This window comes from Rutidosis leptorrhynchoides, chromosome 9 (genome assembly GCF_046630445.1).
Source record: "Rutidosis leptorrhynchoides isolate AG116_Rl617_1_P2 chromosome 9, CSIRO_AGI_Rlap_v1, whole genome shotgun sequence".
NCBI classification, from domain to species: domain Eukaryota; kingdom Viridiplantae; phylum Streptophyta; class Magnoliopsida; order Asterales; family Asteraceae; genus Rutidosis; species Rutidosis leptorrhynchoides.
Window position 1 is genome coordinate 37,183,710 of NC_092341.1, and position 26,752 is coordinate 37,210,461.

Here is a 26,752-nt window from a genome sequence, read left to right on the forward strand (position 1 = left end):
ATACGTAGTAAGACACTTCTATAGGTGAGGTTTTGGTTACCACTTTCAATACCATAGTTCTCCATCTTTAATATTTTCCCCACCATCCAGCAATAGATCTAAATGTTTCTCCATAACATTGCGTGATGGGAACACCTCGGACATCAAGCCATGCCAATCTGCCAGGTGACCAATGGTTGGTCCCAAGTTTACGAAATACTATTACTCCATTTATAGATGGAGTGGTTTTTATTGTTCATGATGGCAGATGCTTCCAATGAAGATTCGCAGACTATGAAAACACTCAATCCTCCTATATACTTAAGGGAGTATTATTTTCTCTGTAATCTTTGGCTCTCTCTCCTCCCGACGTTTTATTTTCTCTGTAATCTTGCATCCCAAAACCAAAAGAACCCAAAACTAAATTTGACGATTGCTCCTAATTCAAACCGAACTAGAAGCAGAGACCTAATCCATTAAACTCATATTAACTAGCAGAATCTTTTCGTATTCTCATTCTTTTTTCTTTTTTATTTTTTCTTTTTTCTTTATTCTTCTTTATTCTTTTTTCCGGTGATTGTTGGCACACGCGCACCACGCGCATCAACACGCCGCCACGGTTAACTCACCGGAATATTTTTTCGGTCTACTTTTTTGCTTTTTTCAGGTCTTTCCATTAAGAGGGTGCTGTCAATGCCACTGGGACTTAAGCAGCGCAGGGATACTTAAATCTGAACTACAACAGCAACTCCTCTGCCGCCGCTTACTGCCACCGTGTATCGCCCCTGCCGTCAAGTACCGCCGCTAGTGTTTGTTTTCTAGCTCTAATGAAATGTCCCATTCATATTGATTATAAACGTTCCATATTAATTGATTTCGTCGCGAGGTTTTGACCTCTATATGAGACGTTTTTCAAAGACTGCATTCGATTTTAAAACAAACCATAACCTTTAAAATATTACGAAGATTATCAAATAATGATAATCTAAAATATAGCGTTTTTCACACGACCATTACATAATGGTTTACAATAATATTACACATCAACATAAGTCTTCGAATACAGTTTTTAAACAATATTATACAAGCGTGGACTCCAAATCTTGTCCTTAATTTAGTATGCAACAGCGGAAGCTCTTAATAATCACCTGAGAATAAATATGCTTAAAACGTCAACAAAATTGTTGGTGAGTTATAGGTTTAACCTACATATTATTAAATCATAATAATAGTCCACAAGATTTCATTTTTATAACACATCTCTTATCAGGCATTTCGCAAACTGCATAGAGATAAAAATCATTCATATGTTGAACACCTGGTAACCGACGTTAACTTAATGCATAGAATATCCCCAAAACAGAACCTCTCGTCTGTATAATAATCTCGAAGTACTAAACCATCCATAACCTGAATGGGAGTTGTTAAGCCCAATAGATCTATCTTTAGGATTCGCGTCAATTAGGGGCCATTTCCCTAATTCTTAGGCTACCAGACTTGAAGGGCGATATTCGGTTTAATAATCCAACTATAGAATGTAGTTTTGCGTACTTGTGTCTATTTTGTAAAACATTTATAAATCTACATGTATTCTCATCCCAAAATATTAGATTTTAAAAGTGGGACTATAACTCACTTTCACAGATTTTTGCTTCGTCGGGAAGTAAGACTTGGCCACTGGTCGATTCACGAACCTATAACAAATATGTATATATATATATATATATATCAAAGTATGTTCAAAATATATTTACAATATTTTTAATACGTTTTAATGTTTTAAATATTTTCAGTCAGCTGTCCTCGTTAGTAACCTACAACTAGTTGTCCATAGTTAGATGTACAGAAATAAATTGATATATATTATCTTGACCCAATTCACGACCCAGTGTATACATGTCTCGAGCTAGATCACAACTCAAAGTATATATATTTTTGGAATCAACCTCAACCCTGTATAGGTAACTCCAACATTACTGCATATAGAGTGTCTATGGTTGTTCCAAATAATATATATATATGGGTCGATATGATATGTCAAAACATTTGCATACGTGTCTATGGTATCCCAAGATTACATAATATATTAGAATACATGTATAATACAATATAAGTTAACTAGGATATGATTTGTATAGATTTGTTACCAATTTTCACGTAGCTACAACAAGTAAAAATATCCAATCTTGTTTTACCCATAACTTCTTCGTTTTAAATCCATTTTGAGTGAATCCAATTGCTATGGTTTCATATTAAACTTAAGTTTATGAATATATACATAAAAAGTATAAGTTTATATTCGGAAATACAGGTTACAAGTCGTTTTTGTAAAGGTATTCATTTCAGTCGAAAGAACGACGTCTAGATGACCATTTTGGAAAACATACTTCCATTTTGAGTTTAATCATAATTTTTGGATATAGTTTCATGTTCATAAGAAAAATCATTTTCCCAGAAGAACAACTTTTAAATCAAAGTTTATCATAGTTTTTAATTAACTTACCCAAAACAGCCCGCGGTGTTACTACGACGGCGTATATCCAGTTTTACGGTGTTTTTCATGTTTTCAGGTTTTAAATCATTAAGTTAGCATATCATATAGATATAGAACATGTGTTTAGTTGATTTTAAAAGTCAAGTTAGAAGAATTAACTTTTGTTTGCGAACAAGTTTAGAATTAACTAAACTATGTTCTAGTGATTACAAGTTTAAACCTTAGAATAAGGTAGTTTTATATATATGAATCGAATGATGTTATGAACATCATTACTACCTTAGGTTTTATGGATAAACCCACTGGAAATGAGAAAAATATATCTATCTTCAAAGGATCCTTGGATGGCTTGAAAGTTCTTGAAGCAGAATCATGACACGAAAACAAGTTCAAGTAAGATTTCCACTCGAAATAAGATTGTTAGAGTTATAGAAATTGAATCAAAGTTTGAATATGAGTATTACCTTGTATTAGAAAGATATCTTACTGTAAATAAGAAAGATTTCTTGAAGTTGGATGATCACTTTACAAGATTGGAAGTAAGCTAGCAAACTTGGAAGTATTCTTGATTTTATGAAACTATAACTTATAGAATTTATGAAGAACACTTAGAACTTGAAGATAGAACTTGAGAGAGATCAATTTGATGAAGAAAATTGATGAATGAAAGTGTTTGTAGGTGTTTTTGTGTAACAACCCTCACTTTTCAACTTTTAAACTACTGAATTAACCCTAGGGTTATATGTCTGACTATATGTATTAAGGGTTGTTATATACAATTAAATATTGACCGAATAGTAATTTTCAGTCAACAATGTATGCTTAAATAAATAATATATTATTAATTTATATAATTTGACATAATTTAACTAAGTATATAAACTTTGTATCACTTTTATTATTTAGTTAATGTATTATATATTTAACTATATAATAAATCCAATTATATATAAATGTAATAATATTTACAAACTTACTAAAACTATGGTTTAATAATTAAAATCATAATTATTATTAAAAATGCAAAATACCGAATTATTTATTATTTTTATGCAAAATTTGTATTTATTAATTAAATAAAAAAATAAAATAAAATAAAATATTATTGACAAATATTCTTGGAAAAGCATTAAATCAATTTGTTTATTTATATAAAAAAATCCTTAAAATAAATGAAAAAATAAATAAATAAATAAATTACTTTTTAATTAAAAATTGTAATGAAAAAGCTACTTTTATTATTTTATTTTGTGCATTATCCCATGACCTAACATTTAATACTTTTTAATTTTAAAATCCCATTAAGAATTAAAATATTTCTTTTTCTTTTAATTATTTTATTCTTTTTACCTAATTTTTTCAAGTATAAATACCCCTCATTTCTCATTCAAACTCACACCAAAATTTCTCTCATTCTCTCTTTGAAGAATTACTACTAGTAACTATTCTTTTCTTACTTTTTTTTTTACTTTTTACTTTTTACCTTTTTACTTTTTACTTTTTACTTTGGTTATTATTTTTGCAGAAACATGTAAATAATGTTATAAATTATATGCAATTAAAAATAAAATAAATAACATGTATACACTATTACTATTACTAGCACCTAAAACCTACTACTTATATTGTAACATAAAAACATTTTGGGATATGTATTAGAGATGTATAGATCTTCGAACTTTCTTGACGAATAGTTTCTATGAGATTCTAGGCAGAGGGTTTGGATTTCCGATTTAAAGGGTCCTATGGCTCAAGCCCCTAGATCTAAATTAGCCATTCGAAGGGAAAGGGGTGATTGGAAGCTTATCTAATACGACAAGTATCCTAAAATGGAAAACACTGATAAAAGTAAAAAACTCTCTAGTCATAGAAACTTAGTAAAATAAAAAACTTTCTAAAAATGGAAACTTTATAAAAATAGTAACTTACTAGGAATAGAGACTTAGTAAACTAAACTATACTTAAACACATACTTAAACTTATACATGGGCAAAACACTTAACTACTCTTAAATGTCAATAGGTTGACTTTCCTGCTCACTCGTTCAACTCTTTATTCTGAGGAATAACTCTCTCTCTACTTACTAAGGTGAATTCATAGCCCCTCTTTATTGCTAGCAAACTTACTTACTTTACTTGGGGTGAGACACATGTTGTTTTTACTTTTTACAATTTAGACACAAGTACCAAACTGTTAAACTATGCTATACCCGGCTATGTCCGACTAAGTCCCTACAGTGATATTTTTAATTGCTGCTGCATGCTTAATTATTGGGGGTAGGCCTTCGGGAGTAACGTCCCCGATACATTTAACTAAGTCTTTGTATTACTTGATAATGAAATTAAACCGACAAGGACAGACACAACTTGTCATGGGGCAAACTTGAACGTTTAGTCTAAATATCACGCATTGACATAACTTTTTGATCCTGCAGGAGATCAACTTTACAAATTAAATCTTGTGGTCTAAAACAACGGTCAAACTTTTTGTTTTAAACCTATGAACTTCACTCAACCTTTTTGGTTGACACTTTAGCATGTTTTGTCTCAGGTGCTGTTTGATTCAAGCTCTTATACTTACTGCTTATGTGATGCTACTTGGACATAGGATCAAGAGATATCGCATTTATTACTTCTGCATGTGAACATTTACGTTATTGTTATTCCTGTCATTGTAACGACATTTCATTTTCCGCTGCGTACTCATCAAAGTTAAATTCATCATTTAGTATTGTTCTCGTTATTTATAATATGTTGGTATGTTTTGATACTAGTGACGTTCCTTCCAGACCCTATTGGGAGGACGTTACAGATTGGTATCAGAGCTTAACCAGGCTGTTATAGAGAACCAGGATTGCATTTTTATGTGTGCCTTACTTGTTAGCTAGGGTGCCTTAGCAATCTAGAAAACTATAACCTTTCCTGCCTTAGAATTAAAGCACTTAGGATTGCCCCATAATCTTAACGATTATGCTTTAATAAACTTGACTTAAAGATTCTAATCAAAATATCCTTCCTAATGTTAGGATGTCTAATTATCATCAAACGACCAAAATGAATCTTTTCAAGCCAACCGAAAAAGATACTGAAAGGTCTTCCACAGAAAGACCAGTCCAAAGTCCACCTTATGGCTTTGGTGGTCCTCCCTCACCAAATTATAGCCCAAATACTACTCTAAAGTTACATGGGTCTCCTGAATACTATCCAACACCGAGGAATAAAGACAAGAGGAAATGTCTTGAAGAAACTGAGCTGTCAAAGAAAAGATCCCGATCTCCTTTCTACAATGAAGTTGATGCCAAGTACGAGCTCATGAATCTGCGAAAAACTACCGATGACCTAATTCGCCATATTGCAAGGATCGATTTTCAAATGAAGGAAAAAGACCTAGCGATCAAGAAGCTCATGGAGGAAAATGCTGAACTAAAGAAAGAGATAAAGTTGGTGAAGTATGAAGGTGATAGAAATATCCGATGGGGGAAGCAATCTGCTTCTCTCTCCTACCTAAGAGAAGATGTTGACCTTAGATTGAAGATGGAGGAAAACCGCGTGAATAATCAACTTTCTATAAGGGACCACAAGTACCATGTAATCAACAATGAAGTTTCTAACCTTTATGATAATCTCGAGTTCCTGCATGAGAAACAAAAGGCGAGGAACGAGAAAGTTGATGAGTTTATGAAGAAGGTGGAGGATGAGAAGAAGAAATATGAAGATTACTTCAATCTTAATATTTCCTAGATTATTTTTCCAATTCCTTGTCTATGTAAAGGCTATGCCTTAAACTATTTCTATTTCCGAATCGTGTAATAAAGGCTTATTTAATGCCTCGTTCTAATAATATAAAGTGTTTTATTAATATCATGCGATATCAATACTTTATTTTATTCATACTTGTGATTGCTCAAACTTATAACTTGTTAAACTTATCAAACATATGTTCACTTTTATGTAGTGACATCATGGTTCGTTCAGCTGCACCTACCGTTAACAACGTTGTGTTAACTACTGAACAATTCCAACAGTTACTCGCTGCCACCCAAGGCAACGCCCAAGCTAATCATGCTAATACTCAACCGAAACCTTGTTCCTACAAGGATTTTTCAAACTGTCATCCTCCTGCATTTAAGGGGACTGAAGAAGCTGTCAAACTAGTCCGTTGGTTCGAGAAGATGGAATCTATTTTCCGTATTTGCAACGGTGGTGATAACGATCGAGTAAAGTATGCCACTAGCTCATTGGGGTGCTAATGCTTTAACTTGGTGGACTGCTCATGCCAAGTCCGTAGGAATTGATAATGCTAATGCAATTCCATGGGATGAACTCAAAAGCATGATGGTCAACAAATTTTGTCCTCGAAGTCAAGTTCAGAAACTTGAAGCTGAGTTCTGGGAACTCAAGGTCAAGGGTACTGACATTGAGAACTATACCAATCGTTATTTGGAGCTTTCTACTCTATGTCCTGAAATGTTTCCTACTGAAGCTAGAAGAATTGAGCGGTATATTGAAGGTCTTCCCGAGGATGTTCAAGGGAATGTTATTGCTGCTGAGAAGGTTACTTTGGATGCTGTGATTCTCATGGCACAAAATCTCATGTTGGCCAAGAGAAGAACGGCGTCGACCAATAAGCAAGTTGAAACCAAGGGTAATGATGGTAAGAGGAAGTTTGAGCCATCTCAAGGTTCGGCTCAGAATGATAATAAGAAGCCTGCGGATGGTACAAGGTCGAATTATAAGGGTACTTATCCTTTCTGTATTCGTTGTGAGAGGCATCACCCGGGAAAGTGTACTGCGGTTTGTGCGTTGTGTAAGAAAGTGGGACACGTTGCTAAGACGTGTAAGACTCCTCCGAAGGATAAGGCTATTGTTCCGGCCAAAGCTCCACCTACATGCTATACTTGTGGAGAGAAGGGACACATTAGTCCGAATTGTCCTAAGAAGAAAAATAATCCCGCTACTGGAGCTAATGCTACTGCTGCGAAGGGTCGTGCGTTTGTTATTACTGCTGCTGAAGCCCGAGATGAAGATGAAGTTATCACGGGTACGTATCTTGTCAATAATTTCTATGCAACTATTTTATTCGATACTGGTGCCGACAGAAGTTACGTGTCTAGTGATTTTTGTACCCTATTTGCTGAAAAGCCTCAACCCTTAGAAACTAAAAGATTAGTAGAAGTAGCCAATGGAAAGGTCATGCAAGTCGATAAAATCTATAAAAACTGCAACCTAATCTTAGCCGATTAAGAATTTAAGAAAGACCTTTTGCCGGTCGAGCTCGAAAGTTTTGACGTCGTAGTTGGAATGGACTAGTTACGTCCATTGAGAGCTGCCATCATGTGTTACGATAAAACCATTCATGTTCCATTGGGAAATGGAGAGACTCTTATCATCCAAGGTGAAAAGAGTGGTTCTAATCTCAATATTATCTCCTGTATTAAAACACGCAAACACCTTATGAAAGGTTATCCAGCTATTCTAGCCCACGTTAAGATGATCGAATCGAAAGAGAAGTGTATTGAAGATGTACCAGTGGTTAAAGACTTTCCTGATGTGTTTCTCGAAGATCTTCCTGGTCTTCCACCTCCTCGACAAGTTGAATTTCAAATTGATTTAGCTCCCGGTGCTGCTCCTATTGCTAAAGCACCATACCGTTTAGCACCTTCCGAAATGAAGGAACTTTCCAACCAGCTCCAAGAACTATTGGATAAAGGTTTCATTCGTCCAAGCTCATCCCCATGGGGAGCTCCTATTCTATTTGTTAAAAAGAAGGATGGTACATTAAGGATGTGCATTGATTACCGCGAACTTAACAAGCTTACTATCAAGAACCGTTATCCGTTGCCACGTATTGATGATCTATTCGACCAACTTCAAGGGTCAATTGTTTATTCAAAGATTGATTTGAGGTCCGGATATCACCAACTTAGAGTCAAGGAATCTGATATTCCTAAGACTGCTTTTCGCACTCGTTATGGGCACTATGAATTCTGTGTCATGCTTTTTGGTTTGACCAATGCTCCTACCATTTTCATGGATCTCATGAACCGTGTCTGCAAACCTTATCTCGATAAATTCGTCATTGTTTTCATTGATGACATTTTGATCTACTCCAAGAGTGAGAAGGAACATGAGCAACATCTGTGCGTGATTCTTGAACTCTTACGAAAGAAACAACTCTACGCTAAGTTTTCTAAGTGCGAGTTTTGGCTCAAAACCGTACAATTCCTCAGACACGTTGTTGATAGTAATGGAATACGTGTCGATCCAGCTAAGATTACCGCTATCCAGAACTGGGAGATACCAAAGACTGCGAAGCATATTCGTCAATTTTTGGGACTTGCCGGTTATTATCGGAGATTCATAAAGGATTTTTCCCTTCTTGCCAAACCTCTTACGAAGCTAACTCAAAAAGGGAAGAAGTTTGAGTGGTTCGAAGAACAGGAATCTGCTTTCAAGATTCTGAAAGAGAAGTTGACCACAGCCCTGATTCTATCTTTACCTGAAGGTACTGACGATTTTGTTGTTTACTGCGATGACTCAAAGCAAGGCTTTGGTTGTGTTTTAATGCAACGTGAAAAGGTTATTGCCTACGCATCTAGACAGTTGAAGAAACACGAGGAGAACTATACCACACACGACCTTGAGTTAGGTGCCGTGGTATTTGCATTAAAGATATGGAGACATTATCTATATGGTACCCAGTTTATGGTGTACAGTGACCATAAAAGTCTTCGACACATCTTTGATCAAAAACAGCTGAATATGAGGCAAAGTCGATGGCTCGAGTTATTGAACGATTATGACTGTAAGATGGAATATCATCCTGGCAAGGCAAACGTAGTTACCGATGCCCTCAGTCGAAAAGACGATGTTAAACGTGTTCATGCCTTAAACCTGAAAATCAAATCAAATCTTATATCACGAATCTGCGAAGCTCAACTGGAAGCTATTAAACCAACACTTATCGAAGGTGAAGGACCTATCGGTTTCGAGAACCAACTCCAAGTGAAAGCTAATGGTACACGGTACTTTGGCAACAGAATTTGGGTTCCTCGCTTCGGTAATCTCCGTGAACTAGTCTTGGATGAAGCGCATAAGACTAGGTATTCTATTCATCCGGTTTCCAGTAAGACGTACCACGATGTGAAGGAATTCTACTGGTGGCCTAATATGAAAGCCGACATTGCTACTTATGTTAGTAAGTGTCTCACTTGTTTGAAAGTCAAGGCTGAACATCAAAAGCCTTCTGGTCTGTTGACACAACCCGATATTCCGCAGTGGAAGTGGGAATGTATCGCTATGGACTTTATTACTAAATTGCCCAAGACTTCTAGTGGCAATGATACTATATGGGTCATAGTAGATCGTCTTACTAAATCTGCACATTTCTTACCGATCAAGGAGACCGACAAGATGGAGAGATTGTCACAACTGTATATCAAAGAAATTGTCTCTCGTCATGGTGTTCCTATATCAATCATATCCGATCGCGACAGTAGATTCACTTCCAGATTCTGAAAATCCTTACAAACTGCTCTTGGAACTCAACTCGACATGAGTACTGCTTATCATCCGCAAACCGATGGTCAAAGTGAATGAACCATTCAAACATTGGAAGATATGCTTCGCGCTTGTGTTATCGACTTCGGCAAAGGCTGGGATAGACATTTGCCTTTGGTTGAATTCTCTTACAATAATAGTTACCACTCATGTATTAAGGCTGCACCTTTTGAGGCCTTATACGGACGAAAATGTAGATCCCCACTGTGCTGGGATGAATTAGAGGACAGACAGTTAACTGGTCATGAAATCATACACGAGACAACTGAAAAGATAGTTCAGATTAAGAAACGAATAGAAACTGCCCGCAGCCGACAGAAGAGCTATGCTAATAAAGGTCGGAAAGATTTGGAATTCCAAGTTGGTGACAAAGTCATGTTGAAAGTATCCCCTTGGAAAGGCATAGTTCGTTTTGGTAAACGAAGCAAACTAAGTCCGCGTTTTGTTGGACCCTTCAAGATTACTGAAAGGATCGGACCCGTGGCTTATCGATTAGAATTACCTGCTGAACTTAGCAGCGTACACGACGTATTTCATGTCTCGAATCTTAAAAAGTGTCTCGCTGATGACACTCTCGTTATTCCTTTAGATGACATTCGCATTGATGATAAAATGCACTTCATAGAGGAACCCGTAGAAGTCATGGACCGATCTGCTAAACGCTTAAAACAAAGCACCATACCTATTGTTAAGATCCGTTGGAATTCATGATGTGGCCCCGAGTATACCTGGGAACGTGAAGACCAAATGAAACATAAATATCCCCATCTCTTCTCAACCGCTGATGCATCCGAGAAGTCTACCTAAAACTTCGGGACGAAGTTTTTATTAACGGGGAGGTACTGTGACAACCCTCACTTTTCGACTTCTAAATTACAGAATTAACCCTAGAGTTATATGTCTGACTATATGTATTAAGGGTTGTTATATACAATTAAATATTGACCGAATAGTAATTTTTAGTCAATAATGTATGCTTAAATAAATAATATATTATTAATTTATATAATTTGACATAATTTAACTAAGTATATAAACTTTGTATCACTTTTATTATTTAGTTAATGTATTATATATTTAACTATATAATAAATCTAATTATATATAAATGTAATAATATTTACAAACTTACTAAAACTATAGTTTAATAATTAAAATCATAATTATTATTAAAAATGCAAAATACCGAATTATTTATTATTTTTATGCAAAATTTGTATTTATTAATTAAATAAAATAAAATAAAAAAATAAAATAAAATATTATTGACAAATATTCTTGGAAAAGCATTAAATCAATTTGTTTATTTATATAAAAAAATCCTTAAAATAAATGAAAAAAATAAATAAATAAATAAATTACTTTTTAATTAAAAATTGTAATGAAAAAGCTACTTTTATTATTTTATTTTATGCATTATCCCATGACCTAACATTTAATACTTTTTAATTTTAAAATCCCATTAAGAATTAAAATATTTCTTTTTCTTTTAATTATTTTATTCTTTTTACCTAATTTTTTCAAGTATAAATACCCCTCATTTCTCATTCAAACTCACACCAAAATTTCTCTCATTCTCTCTTTGAAGAATTACTACTAGTAAGTATTCTTTTCTTACTTTTTATTTTTTTTTACTTTTTACTTTTTACTTTTTACTTTTTACTTCGGTTATTATTTTTACCGAAACATGTAAATAATGTTATAAATTATATGCAATTAAAAATAAAATAAATAACATGTATACACTATTACTATTACTATTACTAGCACCTAAAACCTACTACTTATATTGGAACATAAAAAAATTTTGGGATATGTATTAGAGATGTATAGATCTTCGAACTTTCTTGACGAATGGTTTCTATGAGATTCTAGGCAGAGGGTTTGGATTTCCGATTTAAAGGGTCCTATGGCTCAAGCCCCTAGATCTAAATTAGCCATTCGAAGGGAAAGGGGTGATTGGAAGCTTATCTAATACGGCAAGTATCCTAAAATGAAAAACACTGATAAAAGTAAAAACTCTCTAGTCATAGAAACTTAGTAAAATAAGAAACTTTCTAAAAATGGAAACTTTATAAAAATAGTAACTTACTAGGAATAGAAACTTAGTAAAACAAACTATACTTAAACACATACTTAAACTTAAACATGGGCAAAACACTTAACTACTCTTAAATGTCAATAGGTTGACTTTCCTGCTCACTCGTTCAACTCTTTATTCCGAAGAATAACTCTCTCTCTACTTACTAAGGTGAATTCATAGCCCCTCTTTATTGCTAGCAAACTTACTTACTTTACTTGGGGTGAGACACATGCTGTTTTTACTTTTTACAATTTAGACACAAGTACCAAACTGTTAAACTATGCTATACCCGGCTATGTCCGACTAAGTCCCTACAGTGATATTTTTAATTGCTGCTGCATGCTTAATTATTGGGGGTAGGCCTATCGGGAGTAACGTCCTCGATACATTTGACTAAGTCTTTGTATTACTTGATAATGAAATTAAACCGACAAGGACAGGCACAACTTGTCATGGGACAAACTTGAACGTTTAGTCTAAATATCACGCATTGGCATAACTTTTTAATCCTGCAGGAGATCAACTTTACAAATTAAATCTTGTGGTCTAAAACAACGGTCAAACTTTTTGTTAAACCTATGAACTTCACTCAACCTTTTTGGTTGACACTTTAGCATGTTTTGTCTCAGGTGCTGTTTGATTCAAGCTCTTATACTTACTACTTATGTGATGCTACTTGGACATAGGGTCAAGAGATATCGCATTTATTACTTCTGCATGTGAACATTTACGTTATTGTTATTCCTGTCATTGTAACGACATTTCATTTTCCGCTGCGTACTCATTAAAGTTAAATTCATCATTTAGTATTGTTCTCGTTATTTATAATATGTTGGTATGTTTTGATATTAGTGACGTTCCTTCCAGACCCTATTAGGAGGACGTTACATTTTGGTCGTTGGTATATGGATTAGATATAAAGGATGTGTAATTTTGTTTACATGTAAATAAGTCATGAATGATTACTAATATTTTTGTAATTTTATGAGATATTTCATGCTAGTTGCCAAATGATGGTTCCCACATGTGTTAGGTGACTCACATGGGCTGCTAAGAGCTGATCATTGGAGTATATATACCAATAGTACATACATCTAAAAGCTGTGTATTGTACGAGTACGAATACGGGTGCATACGAGTAGAATTGTTGATGAAACTGAATTAGGATGTAATTGTAAGAATTTTTGTTAAGTAGAAGTATTTTGATAAGTGTCTTGAAGTCTTTCAAAAGTGTATAAATACACATTAAAACACTACATGTATATACATTTTAACTGTGTCGTTAAGTCATCGTTAGTTGTTACATGTAAATGTTGTTTTGAAGCCTTTAGGTTAACGATCCTGTTAAGTGTTGTTAACCCATTGTTTATTATATCAAATGATATGTTAAATTATTACATTATCATGATATTATGATATATTAATATATCTTAATATGATATATATACAATTAAATGCCGTTACAACGATAATCGTTACATATATGTCTCGTTTCGAAATCATTAAGTTAGTAGTCTTGTTTTTACATATGTAGTTCATTGTTATTATACTTAATGATATGTTAACTTATCATTATACCATGTTAACTATATATATATATATCCATATATATATGACATCATATAGTTTTTACAAGTTTTAACGTTCGTGAATCACCGGTCAACTTGGGTGGTCAATTGTCTATATAAAACCTATTTCAATTAGTCAAGTCTTAACAAGTTTTATTGCTTAACATGTTGGAAACACTTAATCATATAAATATCAATTTCATTTAATATATATAAACATGGAAAAGTTCGGGTCACTACAGTACCTACCCGTTAAATAAATTTCGTCCTGAAATTTTAAGCAGTTGGAGGTGTTGACGTATCTTCTGGAAATAAATGCGGGTATTTCTTCTTCATCTGATCTTCTCGTTCCCAGGTGAACTCGGGTCCTCTACGAGCATTCCATCGAACCTTAACAATTGGTATCTTGTTTTGCTTGAGCCTTTTAACCTCACGATCCATTATCTCGACGGGTTCTTCAATGAATTGTAGTTTTTCATTGATTTTAATTTCGTCTAAAGGAATAGTGAGATCTTCTTTAGCTAAGCACTTCTTCAGATTCGAGACGTGAAAGGTATTATGTGCATTGGTGAGTTGTTGAGGTAATTCAAGTCAGTAGGCTACTGGTCCGACACGATCTAAAATCTTGAATGGTCCAATGTATCTTGGATTTAGTTTCCCCCTTTTACCAAATTGAACAACGCCTTTCCAAGGCGAAACCTTAAGCATGACCATCTCTCCAATTTCAAATTATATATCTTTCCTTTTAAGGTCCGCGTAGCTCTTTTGTCGACTCTGAGCGGTTTTCAACCGTTGTTGAATTTGGATGATTTTCTCTGTAGTTTATTGGATTATCTCCGGACCCGTAATCTATCTATCCCCCAATTCATTCCAACAAATTGGAGATCTGCACTTTCTACCATAAAGTGCTTCGAACGGTGCCATTTCGATACTCGAGTGGTAACTGTCGTTGTAGGAAAATTCTGCTAATGGTAGATGTCGATCCCAACCGTTTCCAAAATCAATAACACATGTTCGTAGCATGTCTTCAAGAGTCTGTATCATCCTTTCGCTCTGCCCATCGGTTTGTGGATGATAGGCAGTACTCATGTCTAGACGAGTTCCCAATGCTTGTTGTAATGTCTGCCAAAACCTTGAAACAAATCTGCCATCTCTATCAGAGATAATAGAGATTGGTATTCCATGTCTGGAGACGACTTTCTTCAAATACAGTCGTGCTAACTTCTCCATCTTGTCATCTTTTCTTATTGGCAGGAAGTGTGCTGATTTGGTGAGATGATCAACTATTACCCAAATAGTATCAAAACCACTTGCAGTCCTTGGCAATTTAGTGATGAAATCCATGGTAATGTTTTCCCATTTCCATTCCGGGATTTCGGGTTGTTGAAGTAGACCTGATGGTTTCTGATGCTCAGCTTTGACCTTAGAACAAGTCAAACATTCCCCTACGTATTTAGCAACATCAGCTTTCATACCTGGCCACCAAAAATGTTTCTTGAGATCTTTGTACATCTTCCCCGTTCCAAGATGTATTGAGTATCTGGTTTTATGAGCTTCTCTAAGTACCATTTCTCTCATATCTCCAAATTTTGGTACCCAAATTCTTTCAGCCCTATACCGGGTTCGGTCTTCCCGAATATTAAGATGCTTCTCCGATCCTTTGGGTATTTCATCCTTTAAATTTTCCTCTTTTAAAACTCCTTGTTGCGCCTCCTTTATTTGAGTATTAAGGTTATTGTGAATCATTATATTCATAGCTTTTACTCGAATGGGTTCTCTATCCTTTCTACTCAAAGCATCGGCTACCACATTCGCCTTCCCCGGGTGGTAACGAATCTCAAAGTCGTAATCATTCAACAATTCAATCCACCTGCGCTGCCTCATGTTCAGTTGTTTCTGATTAAATATATGTTGAAGACTTTTGTGGTCGGTAAATATAATACTTTTGACCCCATATAAGTAGTGCCTCCAAGTCTTTAATGCAAAAACAACAGCGCCTAATTCCAAATCGTGTGTCGTATAATTTTGCTCGTAAATCTTCAATTGTCTAGACGCATAAGCAATTACCTTCGTTCGTTGCATTAATACACAACCGAGGCCTTGCTTTGAGGCGTCACAATATATCACAAAATCATCATTTCCTTCAGGCAATGACAATATAGGTGCCGTAGTTAACTTTTTCTTTAACAACGAAACGCTTTTTCTTGTTCATCCTTCCATTCAAATTTCTTCCCTTTATGCGCTAATGCAGTCAAGGGTTTTGCTATTTTGGAAAAATCTTGGATGAATCTTCTGTAGTAACCAGCCAGTCCTAAAAATTGACGTATATGCTTCGGAGTTTTAGGGGTTTTTGACTTTTCAACTGTCTCAATCTTTGCCGGATCCACCTGAATACCTTCTTTGGTCACTATGTGACCGAGGAATTGAACTTCTTCCAACCAAAATGCACACTTTGAAAACTTAGCGTACAGTTTTTCTTTCCTCAACAACTCTAGCACTTTTCTCAAATGTTCTTCGTGCTCTTGATCATTCTTTGAGTAGATAAGTATGTCATCAATGAAAACAATGACAAACTTGTCGAGATATGGCCCACACACACGGTTCATGAGGTCCATGAATACAGCTGGTGCGTTAGTCAATCCAAACGGCATCACCATAAACTCGTAATGACCGTAACGCATTCTGAAAGCAGTCTTCGGAATATCGTCCTCCTTCACCCGCATTTGATGATACCCAGAACGTAAATCAATCTTCGAATAAACTGACGAGCCTTGTAATTGATCGAATAAGTCGTCGATTCTCGGTAGTGGGTAACGGTTCTTGATGGTAAGTTTGTTCAACTCTTGGTAGTCGATACACAACCTGAATGTACCATCCTTCTTTTTGACAAACAAAACAGGAGCTCCCCATGGTGATGTACTTGGTCGTATGAAACCAAGCTCTAGAAGTTCTTGTAATTGGCTTTGTAGTTCCTTCATTTCACTGGGTGCGAGTCCGTATAGAGCACGAGCTATTGGTGCAGCTCCTGGTACAAGATCTATTTGAAATTCAACGGATCGGTGTGGAGGTAATCCTGGTAATTCTTTCGAAAATACATCGGGAAATTCTTTTGCGACGGGAACATCATTGATGCTCTTTTCTTCAGTTTGTACTTTCTCGACGTGTGCTAGAACAGCATAAAAACCCTTTCTTATTAACTTTTGCGCCTTCAAATTACTAATAAGATTTAGCTTCGCGTTGCTCTTTTCTCCGTACACCATTAAGGGTTTTCCTTCTTCTCGTACAATGCAAATTGCATTTTTGTAACATACGATCTCTGCTTTCACCTCTTTCAACCAGTCCATGCCGATTATCACATCAAAACTCCCTAACTCTACTGGTATCAAATCAATCTTAAATGTTTCGCTAACCAGTTTAATTTCTCGATTCCGACATATATTATCTGCTGCAATTAATTTACCGTTTGCTAATTCTAGTATAAACTTATTATCTAAAGGCGTCAATGGACAACTTAATTTAGCACAGAAATCCTTACTCATATAGCTTCTATCCGCACCCGAATCAAATAAAACATAAGCAGATGTATTGTTAATAAGAAACGTACCCGAAACAAGCTCCGGGTCTTCCTGCGCTTCAACCACATTAATGTCGAAGACTCTTCCTCGGCCTTGCTCATTATTATCCCCCTGATTTGGACACATATTTTTGTAATGGTCCTTCTTTCCGCATCCGAAACAGGTAATGTCTGCATAACTTGTTCCGGCATTATTTGTTCCCTTAGCCATTGATCCGTAGATTTCGCACTTTGTCGCACCATGGCCCTTTCTATTACACTTAGTACACATAGCTGTACAGAGCCCAGTTGGATGGTATCCTTCACATCTCTGGTAGAATTTCTGCCTCTTGTTGTTATTGTTGGGATTGTTGTTGCTGCGGTTGTTATTGTTGTTGAAACGGTTGTTGCAGTTGTTGCTGGGGTGGTTGTTGTTGTTGCGTTTGTTGTTGCGAAAATTGGTGCGATTGTAGTTATGATTGTTGGGTTGATTATTGAAATTGTGACCCTTGTCACTGGTTTCTTCCCATTTCCTCTTAACTTGTTTCGTATTGGCTTCTTCGGCCGCCTGTTCTTTAATCCTTTCCTCAATTTGATTTATAAGTTTATGAGTCATTTGACTTGACTTTTGTATGGAGGCGGGCTCGTGTGAACTTATATCCTCTTGGATCCTTTCCGGTAACCCTTTTACAAATGCGTCGATTTTCTCTTCTTCATCTTCGAACGCTCCCGGACACAATAGGCACAACTCTGTGAATCGTCGTTCGTACGTGGTAATATCAAACCCTTGTGTTCGTAACCCTCTAAGCTCTACCTTGAGCTTATTGACCTCGTTTCTGGGACGGTATTGCTCATTCATTAAGTGTTTGAATGCTGACCACGGTAGTGCGTAAGCAGCATCTTGTCCCACTTGTTCGAGATAGGTATTCCACCATGTTAACGCAGTACCTGTGAAGGTATGCGTGGCATACTTTACCTTATCTTCCTCAGCACATTTGCTTATAGCAAACACAGATTCGACCTTTTTGGTCCATCGTTTCAGTCTGACTGGTCCTTCAGTTCCATCGAATTCCAGAGGTTTACAGGCAGTGAAAGCCTTGTAGGAGCATCCTACACGGTTTCCTGTGGAGTTAAATCCACTGCTAGACCCTGAGTTATTGTTGTTTTGCATTGCAGCCTGTACTGTGGCTATATTTGCTGCAAGGAAAACACGGAAGTCCTCCTCACTCATGTTCAAGTTCTGACGAGTAGTCGGTGCCATTTCCTTCAAAAATAGCCAAAAGAATTAAGTTAATCATATAGAATATTAAGAGTAGTCAATAGTATTCCGTAGCATAATATGAACTCATTTATAAAAGCTTTTTCTTCATATTAGCGTTTTATAAGTTTTAATTCGGGTAATACCTACCTGTTAAGTTCATACTTAGTAGCTAACATACAATTCAACTACTACAATTCTATATGAAAATTGATTATAATAATATTTCACATTCAAACTTTTATTCAATATTTTGCAAACTTACAATACCGCTATTTTACATATAGCATGAAATATAGCACATAAAAACTCTGATACAAAACATTTGCGAAGACAATTCTAGTTAATACGCAAGTCGTTCAACAAAGGCAATAAAGACATGTAATTCATACGTCCAGAAACAAGTCATGCATTCTGGTTTTACTATGACTACTTCCCATCCTTGGTCTTGTGAAACATAATCGTTGTGACCGTTGACAAGACAGCATGTTGTAATGTCGTCAAAAGGACGAGGGTTTTGTAATGTCCAACAGCCCCGTAATAATCTAAAAACCTTGTTTCTCATCTCAACTACAGAGTCCATCACTTGTGGGAATGTTTTATTTAAAAGTTGCAACCCAATGTTCTTTTTCTCAATTTGATGAGAAGCGAACATTATTAACCCGTAAGCATAACATGCTTCTTTATGTTGCATGTTAGAAGCTCTTTCTAACTCACGAAATCCTATGTTGGGATATGTTGAGTCAAAATTGGTTCTTAACCCGTAGCGTAAAATTGCATTTGGGTTCCTCGCATTTAACACTTTAAAGAAAACACGGCGTAACTTACGGTCTCCCCAATGTGATATACCCCACCTATCAAAGGAAAGTCTTTTATAAACTAAGGCATTTCTGGAAAGTTTTTCAAATGTTTGACAAGTTAATTTTGCCATAACTAAATATGCTGATGAATTCTGACCGACTTTAGACAAGATTTCCTCAATCATATCCTCTGGTAGGTCTTTTAAAATATTCGGTTGTCTACCCTTAACGTCCATTTTGTTTTTATACTGTAAAATTGACAAGGATTAGATTCGTAAAAGATAATTAACAAACAATACAAGCAATTTTTACATAGAACATAAAAGTACAAGCACACTATATTACATATATTACACAACATGATTACAACTCTTTAATCAGACTCACTCGTTTCTTCTTCTTCGGACTTGGTTCGTTTTGCTAATTTCCTAGGGATATATGATGCTCCCCTAATACGAGCTGTCGTTTTCCACAATAGTTTAGAAAAACCTGGTGGTTTAGAGGTTCCCGGGTCATTGTTACATTTTAGGAAATACGAATGTTGCCGATACATATAAAGTTCATCGGGGTTGGAATCGGGTTTCTCTATTTTTATACCTTTTCCCTTATTATTTTCTTTCGCTTTATTAAATTGGGTCGAGGTAATTTCTATAACATCATCGGAATCCTCATCGGGCTCCGATTCATCGGAAAATTGATAATCTTCCCAATATTTTGCTTCCTCGGTGGAAACACTATTGACCATTATTAACTTTGGTCCGTTGGTTGAGGATTTTCTTTTATTTAATCGATTTACTATAGGTATCAATATTTCTTCTTCCGGAACCTCTTCTTCTTCTTCCGATTCCTCCTCTTTTGATTCCTCTTCTTCCGGTTCCTCTTCTTCCGGTTCCTCTTCGGGAATTTGTGAATCTTCCTAAATTATATTCGACTCTTCATTATTATTAGGTGAGTCGATGGGATTTGTACTAGTGATAGACATCTATCACACAATATCAAACACATTAAGAGGTTAATATATCACATAATATTTACATGTTAATAATATATAATTTTCAACAAAAGTGTTAAGCAATCGTTTTTAAAGAAAAACGGCCGAAGTCCAGACTCACTAATGTATCCTAACAAACTCGATAAGACACACAAATGCAAATTTCTGGCTCTCTAAGACCAACGCTCTGATACGAACTGAAATGTCCCGTTCATATTGATTATAAATGTCTCATATAGAGGTCAAAACCTCGCGACGAAATCAATTAATATGGAACGTTTATAATCAATATGAACGGGACATTTCATCTAACTTACCGTGTTTTGTTGTTTCAACTGCCTTTTTTTATTATTACTTCAACTATATTATAACCTATTGTGTATTATTATATATTAATTAATACGGAGTATTAATTATCTTTATTATTGAACTTTTATTAGAACTGTACCCCACCCTTTTTCTCTTTGGGTTATCTGCTTTCTGGTGACCTGCTCTTTATTTACTACTTTATTTGTTTCTCATATATACGACCCATATTTCTTTTGGTTCTATATCTTTTTATTTATTTTTTTAGTTTTTTCCTTCTATTATTATCTTATACTTATTTCTACTGTTGTAACGGGTCTGTCCCTTTTTTGTGCTTATATTTTGAGTTGCTTTGGTTACTGTTATTTATTTTCATTTTTATCTTTGTGTCGTGCTTCTTCGAGGCTAGACCCCGTAGCCGCCCTTTGGATTCTACTTGCTACTTTATGTCTGTATCTTCTTTTTCTACTTGTTTTTTAGCTTAATCCTATCCTTTTTACGGGGCTTTATATTTATATATTTTTTTTTGTATTATCTATAGTGTATTTATTTATTTTTGTTTTTTAGATAAGATTGACACTAGACAGTATCATGGTTACTTGAGGTCATGTCCTCCTAGTTTTGGGGCGGGTAGGTTTATAGGGCCTAGAAGTGGCAATAGGCTAGCGAAGTCGGTTAGAATTAGAGTGGGTAGTTGGAATGTGGGTACTTTGACCGGAAAATGATATGAACTTGTTGAGACTTTACGTAAACGTAAAGTGGACATTTTGTGTGTCCAAGAGACTAGATGGAAGGGTCGAGGGGCGGTCAAGACCAATGGCTACAAGTTATGGTTCTCGAGATCAAGAGTAGCTAGAAACGGAGTAGGAATCATTATAGGACCACCCTATAATGAGAATGTTGTGGATATAGACCGACGGAGCGATAGGATTATGTCGGTTAGGTTAGTTATCCAGGAGGTGACCTACACTGTCATTAGTGCTTACGCGCCTCATGCGGGCCTTGGAGAAGCTGAAAAGAGACACTTCTGGGAATCGCTAGACGAGGTTGTGAGGATGTACCCTCAGGAACATCGATTACTTATTGGTGGAGACCTCAATGGTCATATAGGAACGGATGTCGAGGGATATGCGAGAGCCCATGGGGGCTTTGGGTTCGGAATTAGAAATGAGGAAGGGATCTCTATTCTTGAATTTGCTGTTGCACACGATTTGGTTGTTGCAAATTCATTTTTCAAGAAGACGGATGCTCAGTTAGCGACTTTCCAAAGCGGGGGTCATAGTACCCAGATTGACTACTTGCTACTTCGCAAAGGGGCTCTTAGGACTTGTAGAGACTGTAAGGTCCTGACTGACTTGACATGCTCCTCCCAGCACAGATTGTTGGTCATGGATTTGGCTCTTCAGAGACGAGTTACCGAGAGTGTGAGGCCCATCCACCCTAAGATCATGTGGAAAAAGCTAAACGGAGAGAAGGCGGAGACTTTTAAAACATCGGTTGTAGAAAGAATTGGTGCATCAGTAGAAATGGCACCTAACGATGATGCGGATCAGATGTGGATTTGTCTGGCGTCCACCATTAGAGAGGTAGCCAAGGAAGCCTTAGGTGTGGTAGTAGGAACATCGAGGGTACATAAGACTGATAGAGAATCATGGTGGTTTAGTGATGAGGTTCAAAGCAAAGTCGCGCTTAAGCAACTAAGGTTCAGGGAGCTCATCACTTGCCAGGAAGGGACTTCGACGGACAGAACTAGGGTTGAAGAGAGATATTAAGAAGCAAAAAGAGAAGCTAAGAAGGCTGTAGCCTGGGCAAAAGAAAAGGCATATGAAGATCTGTATAGGAAGCTTGACTCCAAAGAGGGAGCAAATGATATATACAGGATAGCCAAAGCTAGGGAGCGAAGGCGCAGGGATCTTGATAACATCAAGTTTATCAAAAATGAAGCTAGTCAAACTTTAGTAAAGGAACACGGAATTAGGAAAAGATGGGAAGGGTATTTCTCATCTCTCTTCGTTGGGGGCAGACCCGAGCGTCACGAAGATCTGCAAGACGCAGATATAGAACAATTCCAGATCAATAGGGATTGTGAGGAAATCAATCAAGAGGAAGTAAGATTGGCACTACGTAAGATGGGGAGAAATAAAGCTGTGGGACCAGACCAGATCCCTATCGAGGCGTGGCGGTGCCTTGACGATGATGGTATTAGGTGGCTGACTTGCCTTTTCAACAAGACGTTTCGAAGCTCTAAAATGTCTATGGAATGGAGACTGAGCGAGACTATCCCCATCTATAAGAATAAAGGGGATGCTCAAATTTGCAGTAACTATATAGGCATAAAATTACTTAGTCATACTATGAAGCTTTGGGAGAGAGTGATTGAGACTAGACTTTGACGCGTAATGAATGTGTCGGAGAACCAATTTGGTTTCATGCATGGGCGCTCTTCGATAGAGGCAATTCATATTATTAGGAGCCTTATGGAGAAGTATAGAGAAAAACAAAAGAACCTAGAGATGATTTTCTTAGACTTGGAAAAGGCATATGATTTCGTTCCACGAAACTTGATTTGGAAGACCCTTAATGGTAGAAGTATCCCGAGTAGATATATCTATGTTATTAGGGATATGTACGAAGGGGCTAAATCCTGTGTTCGAATGCCTGTGGCAAATACTGAAGTTTTCCCAATAGAAGTGGGTCTTCACCAGGGATCGGCCCTTAGCCCTTTTCTTTTTGCTTTGATCCTTGACGAGCTTTCTCGAGGGATACAATAGTGCATCCCTTGGTGCTTGATTTTTGCCGATGATATTGTGCTTGTTTCAGAATCTAAGGAGGAGCTTAAAAGAAGATTAGAGCAATGGAGGGTGGCCTTAGAAAGTAATGGTCTAAAAATTAGTAGACAAAACACGGAATATCTTAGGTGTGTTTTTGATAGGAACGACGATGTACAAGATGATGGAGTGAACATCTGCATTGGAGACCAGATCTTGCATCCACAAACTTCGTTTAGATACCTAGGCTCGGTGCTCCACAAATCAGGGAGGATTGACGAAGACGTTTCGCACCGTATTAAGGTATGGTGGCTGAAGTGGAGAGCAGCGACTGGGGTCTTATGCGACAAGAAGATCCCTGTAAGACCCGATTATTTATTGTACATGGAGTATATATGATGTACATAAGGTGTGTGAACTTGTGGTGCAAAAGAAAAGCTTGGAAACTGATCAGACCTGTGTGGGCGCTGCGCACGGTCAAGTGTGCGCGCCGCGCACTTGACCTGGCGACAGATTTCTTTTTTTTTCTAATTTGAGTTAAATGAAGGGTATTTTGGTCTTTTCACTTGAGGCCAGATTTGTGGCCATATTATCGGTTTGGGATCCAATTTTGGATCATATTTCAAGTCCACAAACTCTCTCATTTCATTCCTAGAGAGAGAGATTTCTAGTGAGAGATTTGGTTATTTGGGGAAGAAGGAGCTTGAATCGAACAAAAGCTCGAGTGTTAAAGTTATTCATTTCGCTCCTAGCTACTTTTTGGTAGTATTGGTAAGTTCAAACTCCGAATTTCAATTGTTAGGTTTGATATTCAAGTTAGGGTTTGAGTTTGATTTAATTGTAAAACCCACTAGTTGATAAATGGGTAAATAAGCTAGTAAATGGTGTTGATGACCATTGTTGGTGGGTTTTGAATTTGATTAGTTGATAATCATGTTCGGATGTTAAAATCACTAGTTAACATAGGTTAGGTTATAAGTGATTAGAGGTGTAAACTTGCAAATTGGTGTTTTGACTTGAGATTAGGTCAAAATTGGGTTTTGTGTCAAATGATGCAAGTAATGTGTTTTGATGATGATACTTTGAGTAAAATGTGGTGTTAGAACATAATCACTAGTTGATTGCGATTGTAACACCCTGATTTTTTTTTTTAAATCACAGCGGAAGTCTTAATTAGCATAAATACCCTTAGTTAATTACAAACATGATTATCACAAATCATTAGCTAGTTACTTATTGAAAACCACCGGTGTTACGTTAAACAACTAGTTACATATTTAAAAAAGTTAAGACATCAGAGTTCGCCTTGTCAAACATATCTTCAAACAACCACTTCTATCCCGAAACCCGCTAACATCCAAAACCTGCAAGGGAGGAGGTGAGGGGGGTTAGCACAAGGCTAAGTGAATGGAATCATCTAACAGATCTAGCATACAGTACCAACTTGTACAACTACAGCAGCTACAACAATCAATAACAGGCAACCGGCAACTAACAACTGGCAACTATCAACTGGCAACTATCAACTAGCAACTAGCAACTATGCTCCAACTAGAGACTCGGTGGCTTGTACGAGCACACGACCACTAGCTGATCAGTCTAGCATCTACCGAAAGTCCTTACTACCGAATCCCCAGTATAGTAATTCCACACACAGGTGATGCGTCATTCAGCACTATACTCAAAAAACAGTAGCCAACTGGACCCAACCACAACAAGGTTGACCTCCCTAAGCTGAACCTAACAACAATAGGTTCCAACAGGCAACTACAATTTGTGCACACAACCGTTAAGCAACTACCACTATGAACAACTGTCCCTACGACTAGCATGGCAACTCTACAATGATCATTATTACAACAAATCTACTAAGCATAGCAACTAAAACAGTATAACATAGTAGCACAACTTGCTACTCTATACTGCACCCGGAGATAATCCCACTCACCGATTACCAGCAACAGAAGGCACTCAGAATTCTAATCTTACTGAGCCTTCTCTTCGTCCTTATCACCTGAGAATAGACATAACACAGTCAGTAATCATGTCTTGATAACAACTCAACAACATGACAACAACACCAATACTAAAACTAACACTTAATCACTTTACAATTGGTCTGTCAACCGTACGAGTAACACCATCACACGCACGTTTGAGAACACTCAACCGTGCGGTTGACAACTCACTCGTACGTTTGGTCTATGACCAAACATCCAACAATGACTCACCTGATCCGTACGGTTCACTACACAAGTGACCAGTGACTCGTACGAGTCACATCTCAATCGTACATATCATCACAATCAAAACATAAGTTCCCATCACCACTCACTCGCACGGTTCACCACACGGTTGACTACCTCAACCGTACGAGTGAAAGCTCACTCGTGCGAGTGATGAAGAACAGTAGCAACAGCTATTTATATGGGTTTCAACCCAAAATCACAACATCAAACATCAATACATACACTAAATCAACACCTACAAACATGTAATCACTATAGGATAAGTCTACATCATAACTTCAACCCATAACGACACTCAAATGCGTGCAAAACAAGGCATAAACCCTAAAACCCCTTTTTATGACCAAAATAAATTTTGATCCAGTTTCTTAAAAGTTTAACATTGGAAAGGATTTTTCATTACGATTCCAACGATACTTGATTCATCAAAAATGGAGCTACGGTTTGAAAGTTATGACCAAAACAAGTTTCCACAAAATCTGACCAGCTGTCACACGTGTGGCTGAGACATCACATGTACGAGTGACTCCTCAACCGCGTGGTTGACCATCAAAAGTGTGGTCACACGTACGGTTGATCTGTCAAAAGTGTGGGTGCTGAAAATCAGTTTCAGCACGCTGTTTTCGCGTTTTTTGACCCAAAATCATGATTTTTGCAAGTTCTAACATCAAAACCACTTGAAAAACATCATATAAACTATATAACAACTATTTCTAACATCAATTAAGCATAACAAACATCAAACATGAAGATCCAAGCCCAATTTCACACTTTTAGTCAAGAACACAAAAAAACCCAATTTCAACAAGAATCAAAGCATGAATCGACGAAGCACTTACCTTGTGATAATCACCAACACACAAGTAACATATTACTAGCTCGAATTTAACAAACTAACAAGCTTTGATCTTTAGGGTTTGAGAGGATGAAGGAGTTAGGTACGTTCTTAATTAGGAAAAGTCTAGAAAATGGGTGAAAGAAGCAGATACATACACTTAAGGGGTTTAAAACCCATACCCCATGACACACGGGTATTTATCAGTTATCTAATATCTTTCGTACATCGTTAGAAGGCCCTAACGGAGTCCAAATTCAACAAACAAACCTGTTCTGTGACCCTTGTCACAAACTGGTCTCAACTAAA

At 36.5% G+C, this 26,752-nt stretch overlaps 1 protein-coding gene across 1 annotated transcript in view; it reads left to right on the forward strand.

Annotated features, from left to right (window-relative positions):
* Positions 1-216: 216 nt before the first annotated feature.
* Positions 217-26,752, forward strand: part of LOC139867957 (uncharacterized) — a 32,575-nt gene continuing 6,039 nt past the window's right edge. The window contains exons 1-5 of the mRNA XM_071856299.1: positions 217-322; positions 21,159-21,281; positions 21,372-22,293; positions 22,432-22,910; positions 23,412-23,662. Of these exons, the coding sequence (XP_071712400.1) occupies positions 217-322; positions 21,159-21,281; positions 21,372-22,293; positions 22,432-22,910; positions 23,412-23,662 (1,881 nt within the window). The remainder of the gene's footprint in view (positions 323-21,158; positions 21,282-21,371; positions 22,294-22,431; positions 22,911-23,411; positions 23,663-26,752) is intronic.